This window comes from Gymnoscopelus microlampas (assembly GCF_963454915.1).
Source record: "Gymnoscopelus microlampas genome assembly, chromosome: 2".
NCBI classification, from domain to species: Eukaryota; Metazoa; Chordata; class Actinopteri; order Myctophiformes; family Myctophidae; genus Gymnoscopelus; species Gymnoscopelus microlampas.
Window position 1 is genome coordinate 62,109,737 of NC_139939.1, and position 21,944 is coordinate 62,131,680.

Here is a 21,944-nt window from a genome sequence, read left to right on the forward strand (position 1 = left end):
GACCTTAACATTACATCTTAAATAACTCAACACACTGACCTTAACTTTACATCTTAAATAACTCAACACACTGACCTTAACATTACATCTTAAATAACTTAACACACTGACCTTAACATTACATCTTAAATAACTTAACACAGTGACCTTAACATTACATCTTAAATAACTTAACACACTGACCTTAACATTACATCTTAAATAACTCAACACACTGACCTTAACATTACATCTTAAATAACTCAACACACTGACTTTTGATTGATTGAATATTTTATTAGGCAAAAAATGTAAAACAACACATTTACATTTAAAATACTTTGTCTAACAGGTCCGTTCATAAAAGTCCTTGCGGACTTGTTTCCAATGAGGGCCTTGGTATTCAATTCATAGACATATATAGTGGCATCACAGTTCGAATATCATTACACAAAGAAAATAAAAAAACAGCAAGAATATATATATATCTATATATATATATATATATATATATATATATACACATATATATATATATATATATATATATATATATATATATATATATATATATATATATATATATATATATATATATATATATATATATATACATACATATATACATACATATAATACTATGTACAACAAAAGAAATAAAAAAAAGGGGGGGGGGAAGATTTGTACAAGAACAGGGGGGGGGGGTCGGCTATCTAATGGGCCTTAACCCATTACATTACATCTTAAATAACTTAACACAGGCATTGCTTGTAGTTCCTTAACATAAACAAAATCAATGGCAGGCCTAACACAACACAAAGATCACACATTTTAATTTTAACACAAATAAAAAAGCCATCATTTGAAGTTGATGTGACCATGTGATCATGTGACCATGTGATCATGTGACCCTGTGACCATGTGACCATCAAGTTGATTCTGGTTCTGGTTCAATAAGAACCTTTCTGTTTAGGGTTTAAGATGAAAAGTAAATAAAAGGCTTAAATGTGTCCAGTGTCTTAGTTCTTATTGCATCACACAATGCGTTGGTTCTACACAAGCCTCTCTCCTCCTTCTAGATGTTCCTCTGCTCCTCTCTCCTCCTTCTAGATGTTCCTCTGCTCCTCTCCTCCTTCTAGATGTTCCTCTGCTCCTCTCCTCCTTCTAGATGTTCCTCTGCTCCTCTCTCCTCCTTCTAGATGTTCCTCTGCTCCTTGTGTGTAAAGAAGAAGTTAAAGAGGAAGAGGAGACGAGTCCCATCCTGGTCCTAGAACCTCTACAGCATGAGGAGACGAGTCCCAGTCTGGTCCTAGAACCTCTACAGCATGAGGAGACGAGTCCCAGTCTGGTCCTAGAACCTCTACAGCATGAGGAGACGAGTCCCAGTCTGGTCCTAGAACCTCTACAGCATGAGGAGACGAGTCCCATCCTGGTCCTGGAGCAACTAGAACCTCCACAGATCAAAGAGGAACAGATGGAATTAGAAGCTCCACATATAACAGGTAAGGCAACAGATTTTTCAACTTGCAGCACTCCACCAATCAGGCCTTCATGGTAGAATGGCCAGACAGTAAAATGAAAGACCATTTGGAGTTAAAAAAAGATCCTCTGGTCTGTTGAGTGTTGAGTGTCAAGTGTAATGTCTGGACAAAACCAGGCAGCGCTCATCACCTGGCCAATATCATGTCTACAGAGAAGCATGGTGGTCACAGCATCATCCCTACAGAGAAGCATGGTGGTCACAGCATCATGTCTACAGAGAAGCATGGTGGTCACAGCATCATCCCTACAGAGAAGCATGGTGGTCACAGCATCATGTCTACAGAGAAGCATGGTGGTCACAGCATCATGTCTACAGAGAAGCATGGTGGTCACAACATCATGTCTACAGAGAAGCATGGTGGTCACAGCATCATCCCTACAGAGAAGCATGGTGGTCACAGCATCATGTCTACAGAGAAGCATGGTGGTCACAGCATCATGTCTACAGAGAAGCATGGTGGTCACAGCATCATCCCTACAGAGAAGCATGGTGGTCACAGCATCATGTCTACAGAGAAGCATGGTGGTCACAGCATCATGTCTACAGAGAAGCATGGTGGTCACAACATCATGTATACAGAGAAGCATGGTGGTCACAACATCATGTCTATAGAGAAGCATGGTGGTCACAACATCATGTCTATAGAGAAGCATGGTGGTCACAGCATCATGTCTATAGAGAAGCATGGTGGTCACAGCATCATGTCTATAGAGAAGCATGGTGGTCACAGCATCATGTCTATAGAGAAGCATGGTGGTCACAACATCATGTCTACAGAGAAGCATGGTGGTCACAACATCATGTCTACAGAGAAGCATGGTGGTCACAGCATCATGTCTATAGAGAAGCATGGTGGTCACAACATCATGTCTATAGAGAAGCATGGTGGTCACAGCATCATGTCTATAGAGAAGCATGGTGGTCACAGCATCATGTCTATAGAGAAGCATGGTGGTCACAACATCATGTCTATAGAGAAGCATGGTGGTCACAACATCATGTCTATAGAGAAGCATGGTGGTCACAGCATCATGTCTATAGAGAAGCATGGTGGTCACAGCATCATGTCTACAGAGAAGCATGGTGGTCACAACATCATGTCTATAGAGAAGCATGGTGGTCACAACATCATGTCTATAGAGAAGCATGGTGGTCACAGCATCATGTCTACAGAGAAGCATGGTGGTCACAACATCATGTCTACAGAGAAGCATGGTGGTCACAACATCATGTCTATAGAGAAGCATGGTGGTCACAACATCATGTCTATAGAGAAGCATGGTGGTCACAACATCATGTCTACAGAGAAGCATGGTGGTCACAACATCATGTCTATAGAGAAGCATGGTGGTCACAGCATCATGTCTATAGAGAAGCATGGTGGTCACAACATCATGTCTACAGAGAAGCATGGTGGTCACAACATCATGTCTATAGAGAAGCATGGTGGTCACAACATCATGTCTATAGAGAAGCATGGTGGTCACAGCATCATGTCTATAGAGAAGCATGGTGGTCACAACATCATGTCTACAGAGAAGCATGGTGGTCACAGCATCATGTCTATAGAGAAGCATGGTGGTCACAACATCATGTCTACAGAGAAGCATGGTGGTCACAGCATCATGTCTATAGAGAAGCATGGTGGTCACAACATCATGTCTACAGAGAAGCATGGTGGTCACAACATCATGTCTACAGAGAAGCATGGTGGTCACAACATCATGTCTACAGAGAAGCATGGTGGTCACAGCATCATGTCTATAGAGAAGCATGGTGGTCACAACATCATGTCTACAGAGAAGCATGGTGGTCACAACATCATGTCTATAGAGAAGCATGGTGGTCACAACATCATGTCTACAGAGAAGCATGGTGGTCACAACATCATGTCTATAGAGAAGCATGGTGGTCACAACATCATGTCTACAGAGAAGCATGGTGGTCACAGCATCATGTCTACAGAGAAGCATGGTGGTCACAGCATCATGTCTACAGAGAAGCATGGTGGTCACAACATCATGTCTATAGAGAAGCATGGTGGTCACAACATCATGTCTATAGAGAAGCATGGTGGTCACAGCATCATGTCTATAGAGAAGCATGGTGGTCACAACATCATGTCTACAGAGAAGCATGGTGGTCACAGCATCATGTCTATAGAGAAGCATGGTGGTCACAACATCATGTCTACAGAGAAGCATGGTGGTCACAGCATCATGTCTATAGAGAAGCATGGTGGTCACAACATCATGTCTACAGAGAAGCATGGTGGTCACAACATCATGTCTACAGAGAAGCATGGTGGTCACAACATCATGTCTACAGAGAAGCATGGTGGTCACAGCATCATGTCTATAGAGAAGCATGGTGGTCACAACATCATGTCTACAGAGAAGCATGGTGGTCACAACATCATGTCTATAGAGAAGCATGGTGGTCACAACATCATGTCTACAGAGAAGCATGGTGGTCACAACATCATGTCTATAGAGAAGCATGGTGGTCACAACATCATGTCTACAGAGAAGCATGGTGGTCACAACATCATGTCTACAGAGAAGCATGGTGGTCACAACATCATGTCTACAGAGAAGCATGGTGGTCACAGCATCATGTCTATAGAGAAGCATGGTGGTCACAACATCATGTCTACAGAGAAGCATGGTGGTCACAACATCATGTCTATAGAGAAGCATGGTGGTCACAACATCATGTCTATAGAGAAGCATGGTGGTCACAGCATCATGTCTATAGAGAAGCATGGTGGTCACAACATCATGTCTACAGAGAAGCATGGTGGTCACAGCATCATGTCTATAGAGAAGCATGGTGGTCACAACATCATGTCTACAGAGAAGCATGGTGGTCACAGCATCATGTCTATAGAGAAGCATGGTGGTCACAACATCATGTCTACAGAGAAGCATGGTGGTCACAACATCATGTCTACAGAGAAGCATGGTGGTCACAACATCATGTCTACAGAGAAGCATGGTGGTCACAGCATCATGTCTATAGAGAAGCATGGTGGTCACAACATCATGTCTACAGAGAAGCATGGTGGTCACAACATCATGTCTATAGAGAAGCATGGTGGTCACAACATCATGTCTACAGAGAAGCATGGTGGTCACAACATCATGTCTATAGAGAAGCATGGTGGTCACAACATCATGTCTACAGAGAAGCATGGTGGTCACAGCATCATGTCTACAGAGAAGCATGGTGGTCACAGCATCATGTCTACAGAGAAGCATGGTGGTCACAACATCATGTCTATAGAGAAGCATGGTGGTCACAACATCATGTCTATAGAGAAGCATGGTGGTCACAGCATCATGTCTATAGAGAAGCATGGTGGTCACAACATCATGTCTACAGAGAAGCATGGTGGTCACAGCATCATGTCTATAGAGAAGCATGGTGGTCACAACATCATGTCTACAGAGAAGCATGGTGGTCACAGCATCATGTCTATAGAGAAGCATGGTGGTCACAACATCATGTCTACAGAGAAGCATGGTGGTCACAACATCATGTCTACAGAGAAGCATGGTGGTCACAACATCATGTCTACAGAGAAGCATGGTGGTCACAGCATCATGTCTATAGAGAAGCATGGTGGTCACAACATCATGTCTACAGAGAAGCATGGTGGTCACAACATCATGTCTATAGAGAAGCATGGTGGTCACAACATCATGTCTACAGAGAAGCATGGTGGTCACAACATCATGTCTATAGAGAAGCATGGTGGTCACAACATCATGTCTACAGAGAAGCATGGTGGTCACAGCATCATGTCTACAGAGAAGCATGGTGGTCACAGCATCATGTCTACAGAGAAGCATGGTGGTCACAACATCATGTCTACAGAGAAGCATGGTGGTCACAACATCATGTCTACAGAGAAGCATGGTGGTCACAGCATCATGTCTATAGAGAAGCATGGTGGTCACAACATCATGTCTACAGAGAAGCATGGTGGTCACAACATCATGTCTACAGAGAAGCATGGTGGTCACAACATCATGTCTACAGAGAAGCATGGTGGTCACAGCATCATGTCTATAGAGAAGCATGGTGGTCACAACATCATGTCTACAGAGAAGCATGGTGGTCACAACATCATGTCTATAGAGAAGCATGGTGGTCACAACATCATGTCTACAGAGAAGCATGGTGGTCACAACATCATGTCTATAGAGAAGCATGGTGGTCACAACATCATGTCTACAGAGAAGCATGGTGGTCACAACATCATGTCTACAGAGAAGCATGGTGGTCACAGCATCATGTCTATAGAGAAGCATGGTGGTCACAACATCATGTCTACAGAGAAGCATGGTGGTCACAGCATCATGTCTATAGAGAAGCATGGTGGTCACAACATCATGTCTACAGAGAAGCATGGTGGTCACAACATCATGTCTACAGAGAAGCATGGTGGTCACAACATCATGTCTATAGAGAAGCATGGTGGTCACAGCATCATGTCTATAGAGAAGCATGGTGGTCACAACATCATGTCTACAGAGAAGCATGGTGGTCACAGCATCATGTCTATAGAGAAGCATGGTGGTCACAGCATCATGTCTACAGAGAAGCATGGTGGTCACAACATCATGTCTACAGAGAAGCATGGTGGTCACAACATCATGTCTACAGAGAAGCATGGTGGTCACAACATCATGTCTATAGAGAAGCATGGTGGTCACAACATCATGTCTACAGAGAAGCATGGTGGTCACATCATCATGTCTATAGAGAAGCATGGTGGTCACAACATCATGTCTACAGAGAAGCATGGTGGTCACAGCATCATGTCTATAGAGAAGCATGGTGGTCACAACATCATGTCTATAGAGAAGCATGGTGGTCACAACATCATGTCTACAGAGAAGCATGGTGGTCACAGCATCATGTCTATAGAGAAGCATGGTGGTCACAACATCATGTCTACAGAGAAGCATGGTGGTCACAGCATCATGTCTATAGAGAAGCATGGTGGTCACAACATCATGTCTATAGAGAAGCATGGTGGTCACAACATCATGTCTACAGAGAAGCATGGTGGTCACAACATCATGTCTACAGAGAAGCATGGTGGTCACAACATCATGTCTATAGAGAAGCATGGTGGTCACAACATCATGTCTACAGAGAAGCATGGTGGTCACAACATCATGTCTATAGAGAAGCATGGTGGTCACAACATCATCCCTACAGAGAAGCATGGTGGTCACAACATCATGTCTATAGAGAAGCATGGTGGTCACAACATCATCCCTACAGAGAAGCATGGTGGTCACAACATCATGTCTACAGAGAAGCATGGTGGTCACAACATCATGTCTACAGAGAAGCATGGTGGTCACAACATCATGTCTATATAGAAGCATGGTGGTCACAACATCATGTCTACAGAGAAGCATGGTGGTCACAACATCATGTCTACAGAGAAGCATGGTGGTCACAACATCATGTCTATAGAGAAGCATGGTGGTCACAACATCATGTCTACAGAGAAGCATGGTGGTCACAACATCATGTCTATAGAGAAGCATGGTGGTCACAACATCATCCCTACAGAGAAGCATGGTGGTCACAACATCATGTCTATAGAGAAGCATGGTGGTCACAACATCATGTCTATAGAGAAGCATGGTGGTCACATCATCATGTCTACAGAGAAGCATGGTGGTCACAACATCATGTCTACAGAGAAGCATGGTGGTCACAACATCATGTCTATAGAGAAGCATGGTGGTCACAGCATCATGTCTACAGAGAAGCATGGTGGTCACAACATCATGTCTATAGAGAAGCATGGTGGTCACAGCATCATGTCTATAGAGAAGCATGGTGGTCACAGCATCATGTCTACAGAGAAGCATGGTGGTCACAGCATCATGTCTACAGAGAAGCATGGTGGTCACAACATCATGTCTATAGAGAAGCATGGTGGTCACAACATCATGTCTATAGAGAAGCATGGTGGTCACAACATCATGTCTACAGAGAAGCATGGTGGTCACAACATCATGTCTACAGAGAAGCATGGTGGTCACAACATCATGTCTATAGAGAAGCATGGTGGTCACAACATCATGTCTATAGAGAAGCATGGTGGTCACATCATCATGTCTACAGAGAAGCATGGTGGTCACAACATCATGTCTATAGAGAAGCATGGTGGTCACAGCATCATGTCTACAGAGAAGCATGGTGGTCACAACATCATGTCTACAGAGAAGCATGGTGGTCACAACATCATGTCTATAGAGAAGCATGGTGGTCACAACATCATGTCTATAGAGAAGCATGGTGGTCACAGCATCATGTCTACAGAGAAGCATGGTGGTCACAACATCATGTCTACAGAGAAGCATGGTGGTCACAACATCATGTCTATAGAGAAGCATGGTGGTCACAGCATCATGTCTATAGAGAAGCATGGTGGTCACAGCATCATGTCTATAGAGAAGCATGGTGGTCACATCATCATGTCTATAGAGAAGCATGGTGGTCACAACATCATGTCTATAGAGAAGCATGGTGGTCACAACATCATGTCTACAGAGAAGCATGGTGGTCACAACATCATGTCTACAGAGAAGCATGGTGGTCACAACATCATGTCTATAGAGAAGCATGGTGGTCACAACATCATGTCTACAGAGAAGCATGGTGGTCACAGCGTATACAGAGAAGCATGGTGGTCACAACATCATGTCTATAGAGAAGCATGGTGGTCACAACATCATGTCTACAGAGAAGCATGGTGGTCACAACATCATGTCTACAGAGAAGCATGGTGGTCACAACATCATGTCTATAGAGAAGCATGGTGGTCACAGCATCATGTCTACAGAGAAGCATGGTGGTCACAACATCATGTCTACAGAGAAGCATGGTGGTCACAACATCATGTCTACAGAGAAGCATGGTGGTCACAACATCATGTCTATAGAGAAGCATGGTGGTCACAGCATCATGTCTATAGAGAAGCATGGTGGTCACAGCATCATGTCTACAGAGAAGCATGGTGGTCACATCATCATGTCTATAGAGAAGCATGGTGGTCACAACATCATGTCTACAGAGAAGCATGGTGGTCACAACATCATGTCTACAGAGAAGCATGGTGGTCACAACATCATGTCTATAGAGAAGCATGGTGGTCACAGCATCATGTCTACAGAGAAGCATGGTGGTCACAACATCATGTCTACAGAGAAGCATGGTGGTCACAACATCATGTCTACAGAGAAGCATGGTGGTCACAACATCATGTCTATAGAGAAGCATGGTGGTCACAGCATCATGTCTATAGAGAAGCATGGTGGTCACAACATCATGTCTACAGAGAAGCATGGTGGTCACAGCATCATGTCTATAGAGAAGCATGGTGGTCACAGCATCATGTCTACAGAGAAGCATGGTGGTCACAGCATCATGTCTATAGAGAAGCATGGTGGTCACAACATCATGTCTACAGAGAAGCATGGTGGTCACAGCATCATGTCTACAGAGAAGCATGGTGGTCACAGCGTATACAGAGAAGCATGGTGGTCACAGCATCATGCTGTGGGAATATGTTTCAGTAACAGGGTTCTTGGTCACCTCCCTGACCGAGAACCCAAGAACCCATCTCCCCCAATTGCTCAGTTTGGCCAAATGACCGGCTCTAGGAAGAGTCCTGGTGGTTCCAAACTTCTGGCATTTATGAACGATGGAGACCACTGTGTTTGTTGGGACCTTCAATGCTGCAGAAAGGTTTTTGGTAACCTTCCCCAGATCTGTGCCTCCATACAAACCTGTCTCAGAGGTTCACAGACAACTCCTTTGACCTCATGGCTTGGTTTGTGCTCCGACATGCACTGTTAACTATGGGACCTGATAGAGACATGTGTGTGTGCCTTTCTAAATGATGTCACATCAAGTTAATTTACCATAGGCAGACTCCAATCACTGTTAACTATGGGACCTGATAGAGACATGTGTGTGTGCCTTTCTAAATGATGTCACATCAATTTAATTTACCATAGACAGACTCCAATCACCCTTAACTATGGGACCTGATAGAGACATGTGTGTGCCTTTCTAAATGATGTCACATCAAGTTAATTTACCATAGGCAGACTCCAATCACTGTTAACTGTGGGACCTGATAGAGACGTGTGCGTGCCTTTCTAAATGATGTCACATCAGTTTAATTTACCATAGACAGACTCCAATCAAGTTATAGAAACATCTCAAGGATGATCAGTGGAAACAGGATGCACCTCAGATACACTTTTAGTGTCATAGCAAAGGGTCAATACGTATACACATGTGATTTTGTCTTGTTATACATCATTTTGTATACATTTGCAAAAAAATCTAAAACATAATGTTCATTTTGTCTATATGGGGTATAGTGTGGAGAATGTTGAGTAAAAAAAAGATTTAATCATTTTTTTAATAAGGCTGTAATATAACAAGATGTGTAAAAAGTGAAGGGGGATGAATACTTTCACAAGGCACTGTACATCAAAACAAAGAACACAAACATTGACCAATGAGAGATTTAACAGCAAATAGCAAAAGCTTTAAATCAATTCTATGGTTGACCGGGAGCCAATGGAATGAGGATAGGCTGCAACAAACAGGATAGCCAATAGCCCGGAGGAACGTATCCCATAGCCACCTAGCAATCACCTGTTTTACACATAGCCACCTAGCAATCACCTGTTTTACGTTAGCAACTGTCTGTTACTCCCCAAAAATTAAGGTTTTATCCTAGCAATGCATATTACCATAGCAACCACCAGTTTCACAATAGCAACCACTTTTTTCTTCTACAAACCGTCTATCAGACCCTGGCAACCATCGTTTCTTTCCCCAGTAGAGTCTGTTTTATCATAGATACCACATAGAGCCTGTTTTATCATAGATACCACATAGAGCCTGTTTTATCATAGATACCACATAGAGCCTGTTTTATCATAGATACCACATAGAGCCTGTTTTATCATAGATACCACATAGAGTCTGTTTTATCGTAGATACCACATAGAGTCTGTTTTATCATAGATACCACATAGAGCCTGTTTTATCATAGATACCACATAGAGTCTGTTTTATCATAGATACCACATAGAGCCTGTTTTATCATAGATACCACATAGAGCCTGTTTTATCATAGATACCACATAGAGCCTGTTTTATCATAGATACCACATAGAGTCTGTTTTATCATAGATACCACATAGAGTCTGTTTTATCATAGATACCACATTGAGTCTGTTTTATCATAGATACCACATATAGTCTGTTTTATCATAGATACCACATAGAGTCTGTTTTATCATAGATACCACATAGAGCCTGTTTTATCATAGATACCACATAGAGTCTGTTTTATCATAGATACCACATAGAGTCTGTTTTATCATAGATACCACATAGAGCCTGTTTTATCATAGATACCACATAGAGTCTGTTTTATCATAGATACCACATAGAGTCTGTATTATCATAGATACCACATAGAGTCTGTTTTATCATAGATACCACATAGAGTCTGTTTTATCATAGATACCACATAGAGTCTGTTTTATCATAGATACCACATAGAGTCTGTTTTATCATAGATACCACATAGAGTCTGTATTATCATAGATACCACATAGAGTCTGTTTTATCATAGATACCACATAGAGCCTGTTTTATCATAGATACCACATAGAGTCTGTTTTATCATAGATACCACATAGAGTCTGTTTTATCATAGATACCACATAGATCCTGTTTTATCATAGATACCACATAGAGCCTGTTTTATCATAGATACCACATAGAGCCTGTTTTGTTCATTTTGTCGACTAAAGTCACTGTGAGAACCCTGGTTTATATCCTGTTGTCTTTCTCCTCCTAGACTCCCTGCACCTCCCTGTGTGTAAAGAGGAGGAGAAGAGCAGCTCCAGTCTGGTCCAGGGGGAACCAGGACCTCTGCATGTGGTTGTGTGTAAAGAGGAGGATTCTCCTGGAGAGCAGAGGAACCAGGAGGAACCAGCAGCTCCTCACATTAAAGAGGAACAGGAGGAACCAGCAGCTCCTCACATTAAAGAGGAACAGGAGGAACAGGAGGAGGATGGATCAAACATGACATCACTAGCAGTGAAAAGTGAAAGCAGAGAGACTGAGCCTGTAGCCTGTAGCACCTCCACTGAACACATGAAGCTACAAGCTGATGTAGAGGACTGTGATGAGCAGCTCCTCTCCTCACACTGTTCTGAATCTGACACTGAAGACAGTGATGAGTGGAAGGAGAGCAGGGAGGATCAGTCAGCTTTAAACAAACTGAAACCACACAAAAATACACAACATGTGGAAGGACAGAGATTGTCTTTACGCAAAAAGACGTCCCAGGACCTGAAATCCAAACAAACTCCATCCAAGAGGACTGGCAGACCAGATAAGAATTTTTGTTGTACAGTTTGTGGCAAGAACTTTGTTTTACAAAGCCTTTTGAAAAGGCACATGATGATTCACAATGGGGAAAAACCATTTAGTTGTACACTTTGCGGAAAAAGCTTTGGTTTAAGAACTGACTTGAAGAGGCATATGGTAATTCACACAGGGGAAAAACCCTTTAGCTGTACAGTTTGTGGAAACCAATATAGTCTACATAAAAATATGAAAAGGCACATGGCAATTCATACAGTTGGAACATATTTTAGTTGTACAGATTGTGGCAAAAGCTTTAAGAAAATGGGATATCTGGAGATGCACAAGAGAATACATAAAGGGGAGAAAAGCTTTAACTGTACAGTTTGTGCCCACAGCTCTGCTCATATGTGTAATCTGAAACAACACATGAAGACGCATACGGGCGAGAAATCCTTTATCTGTACAGTTTGTGGTAGAGGCTTTGCTCAAATGGGTAACTTGAAACAACACATGAAGATCCATACAGGGGAAAAACCCTTTAGCTGTACAGTGTGTTCCAAAAGCTTTGTTCAAATGTGTAATTTGAAAAAACACATGAGGACTCATACAGGCGAGAAACCCTTTATCTGTACAGTTTGTGGCTACAACTTTAGTGTAAAAGTAAATCTGAAGAAGCACATGAGGGTTCATACAGGGGAAAAACCCTTTAGTTGTACAATTTGTGGCAAGGGCTTTGTTCAAATGTGTAATTTGAAGCAACACATGAACAGCCATACAGGGGAGAAACCTGTCAGCTGTACAGTTTGTGGTAAAGGCTTTAGTTCAACTCAAAACCTAAAGAAGCACATGTGGATTCACACGGGAGAGAAACGCTACAGCTGTACAGTTTGTGGTAACAAGTTCACTCAAAATGAAACTTTGAAGCAACACATGAGGACTCACACACGAGTGAAACCTGCTAAAAAAATAAAAGGCTTTTCTTCATCGGAGCTGACACATGATAGCTGATACAGAACAAATGTATGATCATGAAGTTTAATTAAGTATGACAATGGCAAGTCATGGACAAAACAAAGTCAACATGACTAAATAATTAAATATAGTGGTTGAATTGATGTTGATGCTGCAATGTTTGCTGGGGACCCCCTGGAACCTAGTTGTGTCTGTATGGTACAATACAGTCCTCAGGTAGTTATATCTGTATGGTACAATACAGTCCTCAGGTAGTTGTGTCTGTATGGTACAATACAGTCCTCTGGTAGTTGTGTCTGTACGGTACAATACAGTCCTCAGGTAGTTGTGTCTGTACGGTACAATACAGTCCTCTGGTAGTTGTGTCTGTATGTTTGGTACAATAAGTTGCCCGTTCTGACACTGTCCTATGAACTGACTGGGTGGATGTTCAAGCCCATTTAAAACCTTAAAGATGAAACAATAATCTTACAAAATGTTTGAACTTTATGTAAATGATCATAACTATGGCTTTGGGTCAGTTGTTTCTAATGTCTGTTTGTAAAGAGGGTCCATGGGATCACAGTTCCCACGTTGTGAAACATTATGTTATGATTTAATATAATATAATAATATATAATTTAACATAATATAATGTAATTTAACATAATATAATGTAATTTAACATAATATAATGTAACATAACATCTCACATTATGAGAAAGGATAAGAACATTCATGAAGAGGTTATTTTATCTGCTTCAATCTGGTGTTAGGTCTAGTCTTCTGTGCCTTATATAGATTATATAGTTATAGATTGTGTTGGCTACATTTTTATCATGTTTTCTTTTATTTCTTTAAGTCAGATCTGAGTCTAATGTGATTTCCAGATATTTAAACGATACTTAGGTTGTTTTGAACATCAGAGTGGACTCAATATGTTTTCTGTTTGTTTTACAGCTATGAATGGGAATGTTAACACACACATATATAAAAGTCAACTAGCGGCTAGGCTAACCTGCTAGCCTAAAACAGTGTTTCCCAAATAATGTATTTTATTTTTTCTCATAAATATAAAACTAATTGAAAACCTTTAAAAATAATTTCAGATGTTTTTTTTTCCCAAAAATAATCCCACAAATGCAAAGCTTATTAGATCAGCTCTGTTCACTATGAAATACTAAATTAATTCATAATGTATTGTATTGTGTGTGTGTGTGTGTGTGTGTGTGTGTGTGTGTGTGTGTGTGTGTGTGTTACAATTTTGTAACCCCATTTTTTTACACCCAGTGCCAATTGTCTATGTAATCCTGGGCACTACACTCCCTCTGCCAACCTAGAGAGGCCAGGGCCGAGCTCATGCCTCCGTTTTCCTGGTAGGACGTAGCGCGTGGAAGGAACACGTTATTCCAACCAGTTCCCTTCCCCTCCATCAGGCGCCCCGGCTGGCCAGGGGGAGGCGGTATAGTGACCAAGATTACTGCATGTTTTTGTGAGGGTATTAACTACCCTAGGGAACACGGGGAGAACATGCAAACTCCACACAGAAAGGCCACCTAGGCTATGGGCACTGATGACCCTCCTGATAGTGATTAATCATTAACCCACAGGATTTTACATTGTCTGTCTTATTAAAAAAGACAATGTCTACATAGAAAGGGAACTTGGATGGTGTTTTTTGCAACTTAGCGCATTTGCGCCAAAAGAGAAAGTGTTCCGGACATGCAGCAAAAAAAAAGCAGTCTGAAGTAGTCTGTTTGGTGGAGAGTCACCTTCAAGTGTTGTTGATTGTTTGAGCTTGTTTCATAATGTTGTTTAAACCAGTGGTTCTCAAATATTTCCATGTCAAGGACCCCCAAATTAATATATACTGTTGAGAAATAATGTAGAATAGTACAAAATAGTTTTATTTTTTACATAAAATCAGAATGACTAAAACACTCTAAATAGAAATAAATACAGATAGAACAAGTGAGGTCACAGTAGGTTCATACAGACATTAAGTTCATTAGGTTCATAAGAACAGGTGAGGTCACGTAGAAGACACATTAATCGTAGATTGTAAACACCCCTTAAGTACATAGTAGCCTTAAGTACATAGCAGCCTTAAGTACATAGTAGCCTTAAGTACATAGTGGGTGACCGGTCAGAAGCATAGTTAAATATGTGTTCCAAGCACCTGCCAGTAACACCCCTTAAGTACATAGTGGATGAAGAGCGAAAGATTGTGAAATCCCCAGAAGGCAGACACAGAAACACTTAAAGGTCATGAATCTGATAACAACAGGATATCATATTTCTGAAAAACCCCGGACCTAGAGATAGAGTTGTTTTGCAGCAAAAAGAACAAAGAAGTCTCCCTCCCTCTCTCTACACTCACGCTGGAAGAGGACACCCTGCACACGGCAAGGGCATCGTGGAACAACTACCACTCGTCAACAGACCTGATTGACACCTCCCATTTCATCAATGTTTACTCTGTGTTCATGGATTGTATACGCTCTGCATGTTTAGAAATCAGTTTGTAAGACTTCTCGCCCTTCATTACTGATATACCTGTGAAGAGGGACAATTAGTTTTCCATCAGAGCTCTTGCTGATTTGCTGTATTTGCTGTACTTCAGGTTGTACCATTTAATTTCTTACATTCATTCTGTATTAGCATAGGTTCATCTTATACTGGACATTACTCAATTGAATAATAATAAATAATTGGCTTTTATAATTCTAACTGAACTGCCTGGACATTGCATTCCTTTGGTTTCCTCCTATAACAATATCTGAACTCGTTGGGTTTTTCACTTGAACACATAACTTAATAAATGATCTTTCATTGGTGTGAAGGCACAGAGAAAAAAACCCTAACACACTTCCAAGGAACAGTGGGAACCTCAGTATATAAATTGGCTATTTTTTCCAAAATGTTAAAAAATGTAATATTTGGAAAATGTTTCTAAGTAAAGTAAAGTATACATGAATCATGATTATAATATTATATAATAATATTACATTATATATAATATAATATTACATTCTAATAATATTATATTATATATTATATAATATTATTATTATATTATATATTATATAATATTACATTATAATAATATTATAGTAAAGTAAAGTATACATGATTACTTACCATTTTTCAAATATTTTATGTTTTAACATTTTGGATGTTAGGTGCCTAGATGTCCCTAGTGCCCACCTAGCCTAGCCTGCCTGTCTGTCTGTCTGTCTGTCTGTCTGTCTGTCTGTCTGTCTGTCTGTCTGTCTGTCTGTCTGTCTGTCTGCCTGCCTGCCTGTCTGTCTGCCTGCCTGCCTGTCTGCCTGCCCGTCTGCCTGTCTGTCTGCCTGCCTGTCTGCCCGTCTGTCTGTCTGTCTGTCTGTCTGTCTGTCTGCCTGTCTGCCTGCCTGCCTGCCTGCCTGCCTGTCTGTCTGTCTGTCTGTCTGTCTGTCTTTGGGTCAGTTGTTTCTAATGTCTGTTTGTAAAGAGGGTCCATGGGATCACAGTTCCCACGTTGTGAAACATTATGTTATGATTTAATATAATATAATAATATATAATATAACATAATATAATGTAATTTAACATAATATAATGTAATTTAACATAATATAATGTAATTTAACATAATATAATGTAACATAACATCTCACATTATGAGAAAGGATAAGAACATTCATGAAGAGGTTATTTTATCTGCTTCAATCTGGTGTTAGGTCTAGTCTTCTGTGCCTTATATAGATTATATAGTTATATATAGTTATAGATTGTGTTGGCTACATTTTTATCATGTTTTCTTTTATTTCTTTAAGTCAGATCTGAGTCTAATGTGATTTCCAGATATTTAAACGATACTTAGGTTGTTTTGAACATCAGAGTGGACTCAATATGTTTTCTGTTTGTTTTACAGCTATGAATGGGAATGTTAACACACACATATATAAAAGTCAACTAGCGGCTAGGCTAACCTGCTAGCCTAAAACAGTGTTTCCCAAATAATGTATTTTATTTTTTCTCATAAATATAAAACTAATTGAAAACCTTTAAAAATAATTTCAGATGTTTTTTTTTCCCAAAAATAATCCCACAAATGCAAAGCTTATTAGATCAGATCTGTTCACTATGAAATACTAAATTAATTCATAATGTATTGTATTGTGTGTGTGTGTGTGTGTGTGTGTGTGTGTGTGTGTGTGTGTGTGTGTGTGTGTGTGTGTGTGTGTGTGTGTGTGTGTTACAATTTTGTAACCCCATTTTTTTACACCCAGTGCCAATTGTCTATGTAATCCTGGGCACTACACTCCCTCTGCCAACCTAGAGAGGCCAGGGCCGAGCTCATGCCTCTGTTTTCCTGGTAGGACGTAGCGCGTGGAAGGAACACGTTATTCCAACCAGTTCCCTTCCCCTCCATCATTGTTTTAGGAGGAAACCAAAGGAATGCAATGTCCAGGCAGTTCAGTTAGAATTATAAAAGCCAATTATTTATTATTATTCAATTGAGTAATGTCCAGTATAAGATGAACCTATGCTAATACAGAATGAATGTAAGAAATTAAATGGCCACCAGGGGGCGACAACAAAATGTTCATGTTCAACATAATGCATTTTATTTTGAAAGGTGAGAGCGGAAGTCCTCTGTGTATCTGTAGCGTGTAGCTTGTGTTGCGCGTTGATGTTTTAGCGTCGTGAACAAACAGATAGAATCTATTACATACATTTAATTAAACTATTAAATACATTTAATGAAACCATTAAATACATTTAATTACACTAAGATAATATACATGAATTAAACTATAAAATAATCTAATAGAAGAAGAAGCTGGAACTTAAAGCTGCAACATGAAATAATGAATCAACAATAAGGTACTGCCTGCCTGTCTGTCTGTCTGTCTGTCTGCCTGCCTGCCTGCCTTTCTGCCTGTCTGTCTGTCTGTCTGTCTGTCTGCCTGTCTGTCTGCCTGTCTGTCTGTCTGTCTGTCTGCCTGCCTGCCTGCCTGCCTGCCTGCCTGCCTGCCTGTCTGTCTGTCTGTCTGTCTGTCTGTCTGTCTGTCTGCCTGCCTGCCTGCCTGCCTGCCTGCCTGCCTGCCTGCCTGCCTGCCTGCCTTTCTGTCTGTCTGTCTGTCTGCCTGCCTGCCTGCCTGCCTGCCTGCCTGCCTGCCTGCCTGCCTGCCTTTCTGCCTGTCTGTCTGTCTGTCTGTCTGTCTGTCTGCCTGCCTGCCTTTCTGCCTGTCTGTCTGTCTGTCTGTCTGCCTGCCTGCCTGCCTGCCTGCCTGCCTGCCTGTCTGTCTGCCTGCCTGTGTGTCTGTCTGTCTGTCTGTGTCTGTCTGTCTGTCTGTCTGTCTGCCAATAGCAGATCTACAAGCTCACAACACGTCTCACTGCGACACGTTGTGAGCTTGTAGATCTGTTATTTTCAAACAGCCTGATGTACACAATAGATTATGATGTTATTTAAATACATTTTAACTGGGGTCCCTCTGGGGTCCCCTGGAACCCCCTCAAGGACCTCTGGGGTCCCCTGGAACCCCCTCAAGGACTTCTGGGGTCCCCTGAGACCCCCTCAAGGACCTCTGGGGTCCCCTGAGGGGGTTCCAGGGGACCCGTACCCTACTTTGAAAACCACTGAATAATTGATATTTGAGCCATGTGTGAAATAGCAGATCTACAAGCTCACTATGACGCACTGTGAGCTTGTAGATCGGCTATTGTTGCTATTTTAACGTGACTCTGTACAACAGATAATATCTGTAACCTTTTATTATAATAAAAGGTCATAAGTGGTTAAATTAGACTCATTCATTTATTATAAATTAATTAATTACATTTAGTAAACTTTATTAGTCTGTTAGATGTAAACATCACAACTTTATTAGTCTGTTCAATGTAAACATCACAACTTTATTAGTCTGTTAAATGTAAATATCACAACTTTATTAGTCTGTTAAATGTAAACATCACAACTTTATTAGTCTGCTAAATGTAAACATCACAACTTTATTAGTCTGTTAGATGTAAACATCACAACTTTATTAGTCTGTTAGATGTAAACATCACAACTTTATTAGTCTGTTAGATGTAAACATCACAACTTTATTAGTCTGTTAGATGTAAACATCACAACTTTATTAGTCTGTTAAATGTAAACATCACAACTTTATTAGTCTGTTATTATTATTATTATTACAGTTATTATTATTATTATTATTATTATTATTAAACCTATTATTAATGTGTTTCATTACAGTCTAATGGAGTCCAGTCTGCAGGTGACGATGAATTCTCCAGATCCAACCTGGACTCTTTCTATCAAACAGGAACAACCAGAACTCAGTCTAGACACCAGTAAGTTTATAATGATATAAACTTATATTTATATAGATATGAACTCAGTCTAGACACCAGTAAGTTTATAATGATATAAACTTATATTTATATAGATATGAACTCAGTCTAGACACCAGTAAGTTTATAATGATATAAACTTATATTTATATAGATATGAACTCAGTCTAGACACCAGTAAGTTTATAATGATATAAACTTATATTTATATAGATATGAACTCAGTCTAGACACCAGTAAGTTTATAATGATGTAAACTTATATTTATATAGATATGAACTCAGTCTAGACACCAGTAAGTTTGTAACTGTGAATGTGTCGTGTCGAGAGATGAAGGACGTTGAGATCTTGTTTTAAAAAATGATTTAGCAAAATTACGTTTTTTACATCAGAGGCAGGTTTGGTAATTGGAAAAAAATTACGTTTTTTACGTCAGAGGCAGTGGATGAGTTAAGGAGGGGGGTGACTCTGGCAGTCTTGAAAGCAGAGGGAAAGTAACCAGACGTCAGAGAGGTGTTAATAGGTGGGTAAAGAAGGGAAGAAGTTCAGGTGTAGTGGACTGCAGCAGAGTGGATGGGACCGGGTCTAGAGAGCATGAGGTGGGGCGACTAGATGTAACAAGGAGAAGGACCTCATTAGGGGAGAGGGGAGAAAAGTGTGATAGAGAGGGGGAGGGAAGAGGAGTAGATGAAGGTAGAGAGGGGGGGGGGGGGGGGGGGGGGGATGGAAGGCAGACGGGTGTGGGTAGTGCGTAGGGCACCAGCCGGGAGAGGAGGGAAGGAGTTTCAAAGAGTTTTTTAGGGTTGGAAGCAGAAGCCTGAATTTTAATGCAAAAGAAAGCAGCTTTAGCAGCTGATAGAGAGAGAGGAGGAAAAAGTAGAAATGAGAGATTGGAAGGTAAGGCCTAACAAAATAAAACTTTGGTTTCCGGTTGGCTGTCATTTTAGGGCTGAGTAGGTAGGGAATTTATTTTATTTTATTTTTATTTTTTTGTGGGAATGATGGTTAGCAAGGAATTTTATTTTATTTCCTCATGGGAAGAATGGGTAGGTCGTTTTTTTTTTTTCCCTATGGCAATGATCAATATGCTTCTTTTTTAATATATTCTATGTTTTCCTGAGTTACCAATTTCTAAATCATTAAATGGTTCATGTACACTGCACTTACAAAATAGTGTCTGAAAACAACAAGCAATAGAAAACATTGAATAGAATGTCCACACACTGGTTGAATACTTTTGAGTTTTAATTCAACTCTAAGTAAAGTACTTTCAACTCTAAGTAAAGTACCAAAGTAAAGTGCTGTATCACTCACATACCAAAAATATTAATACAAAACAAACATCTTCAAGTAATAAAGTGTTTTGAAGCAGATGTTTTAGCTACTGGCTATCCCTGGATCAAACTGGTTAACCAATGGCCTGAGGAGCTGGAAAACCAAGAATACTGACTGGTGAATGAATTAAACCAGGATTTGGAAACAAAACATTTTACCCCAGGGTATGAGATGAGCTCAATTCAGAACTAAGAGCTTTAACATTGAAGCCCATTCTATTACTGATATACAGTATACAGCTTTACTGCTTAAAACGCTATCATTGCACATCCATTGCATTTATGCATGCAGTATATTCGGCTTCAGGGAGGTTCAAAACCATCTTGCCAGAAACACTGCCAAAGCATCCCTGCATTCTGACTCAGACAACTGAAACAAACAGCTGAGTAAAAGATACAAAATAAAGTAGTGCCACATATCACATTTAGAGGTAGAGTAGCTGGCTCAACTACATCAGAAACTTAACATTCACATGTTCACATGTAACATAACATTCACAATCACTGGCTGCAGAACTGATCTCAGTCTTGCTTTCCATATGGTCTGGCCACAACATGCTTCCTCCCCGCTTCATTACAAACTTGGCAGCAGGGTAACACAGTTTTGAACTTGGCCATCAGTGATGGCAAGGTCTCTCCTCCAGACCCGCCACAGTGGGCGCACAGATCCTGCCTGCCAAAAGGTGTCCGATAGTAGGCCAGCTCTACTGGATCCCCACACGTGAGAGCCAGCCTGGTCTGGGCGGTCGATGCAAGTGCGTGTCCGGGCTCCAGGATTGGACTCCCACAGGTGTACTCCGTGCTGGTTTCTGACAGTGCCTCAGCTAGAGTAGCCTGAATACAAAAACATTTATTTTGACGTGTGTAACCCAGTGGCGGTGCAGGAACATTCTAGTTACTACATATCCTTGCCAGTGACTAACTCAGTTCTAAATCAATCCCCCTAGTTCCTAGGTATGTTTTTTCATGCCAATAAATATCCTTTGAATTGAATTGCAATTAAAACAGTCTGTCAATTAAACTAGTAGTCAGCTCATCAGGGTCAAGTAATGGTCACCTATTTCATTCAAGAAAGCACAACACACGGAATAACGATTTTGCTTTCAGATGAGTTCAAAACAGGTTCAATGTTACTGCGTTAAAGAGGATGGTTTACAAAGCATTCTACAATGGCAAATGGTGCATCTTGATTCTGATGATTGTCCCACTACCTCTTGTGATTTATTGCTATATTTTATCTTTCTAATTTCTTTAAGTCTCTTACCAGAGGCATCAGGCATTGGGTCAGGAAGCCAGATCATGCTTTCAGGCGGGAGGATTGGTACTGGACAGCATTCCGTGTTGCT

General features: G+C 40.7%; 1 protein-coding gene across 1 annotated transcript in view; it reads left to right on the top strand.

Annotated features, from left to right (window-relative positions):
• The window catches only part of LOC311056249 (uncharacterized protein), a 41,215-nt gene that overhangs the window by 3,514 nt on the left and 15,757 nt on the right, over positions 1–21,944 (top strand). Inside the window, exons 2-5 of the mRNA XM_084072727.1 lie at positions 1,179–1,481; positions 11,448–12,965; positions 15,428–15,437; positions 19,167–19,264. Of these exons, the coding sequence (XP_083928853.1) occupies positions 1,179–1,481; positions 11,448–12,965; positions 15,428–15,437; positions 19,167–19,264 (1,929 nt within the window). The remainder of the gene's footprint in view (positions 1–1,178; positions 1,482–11,447; positions 12,966–15,427; positions 15,438–19,166; positions 19,265–21,944) is intronic.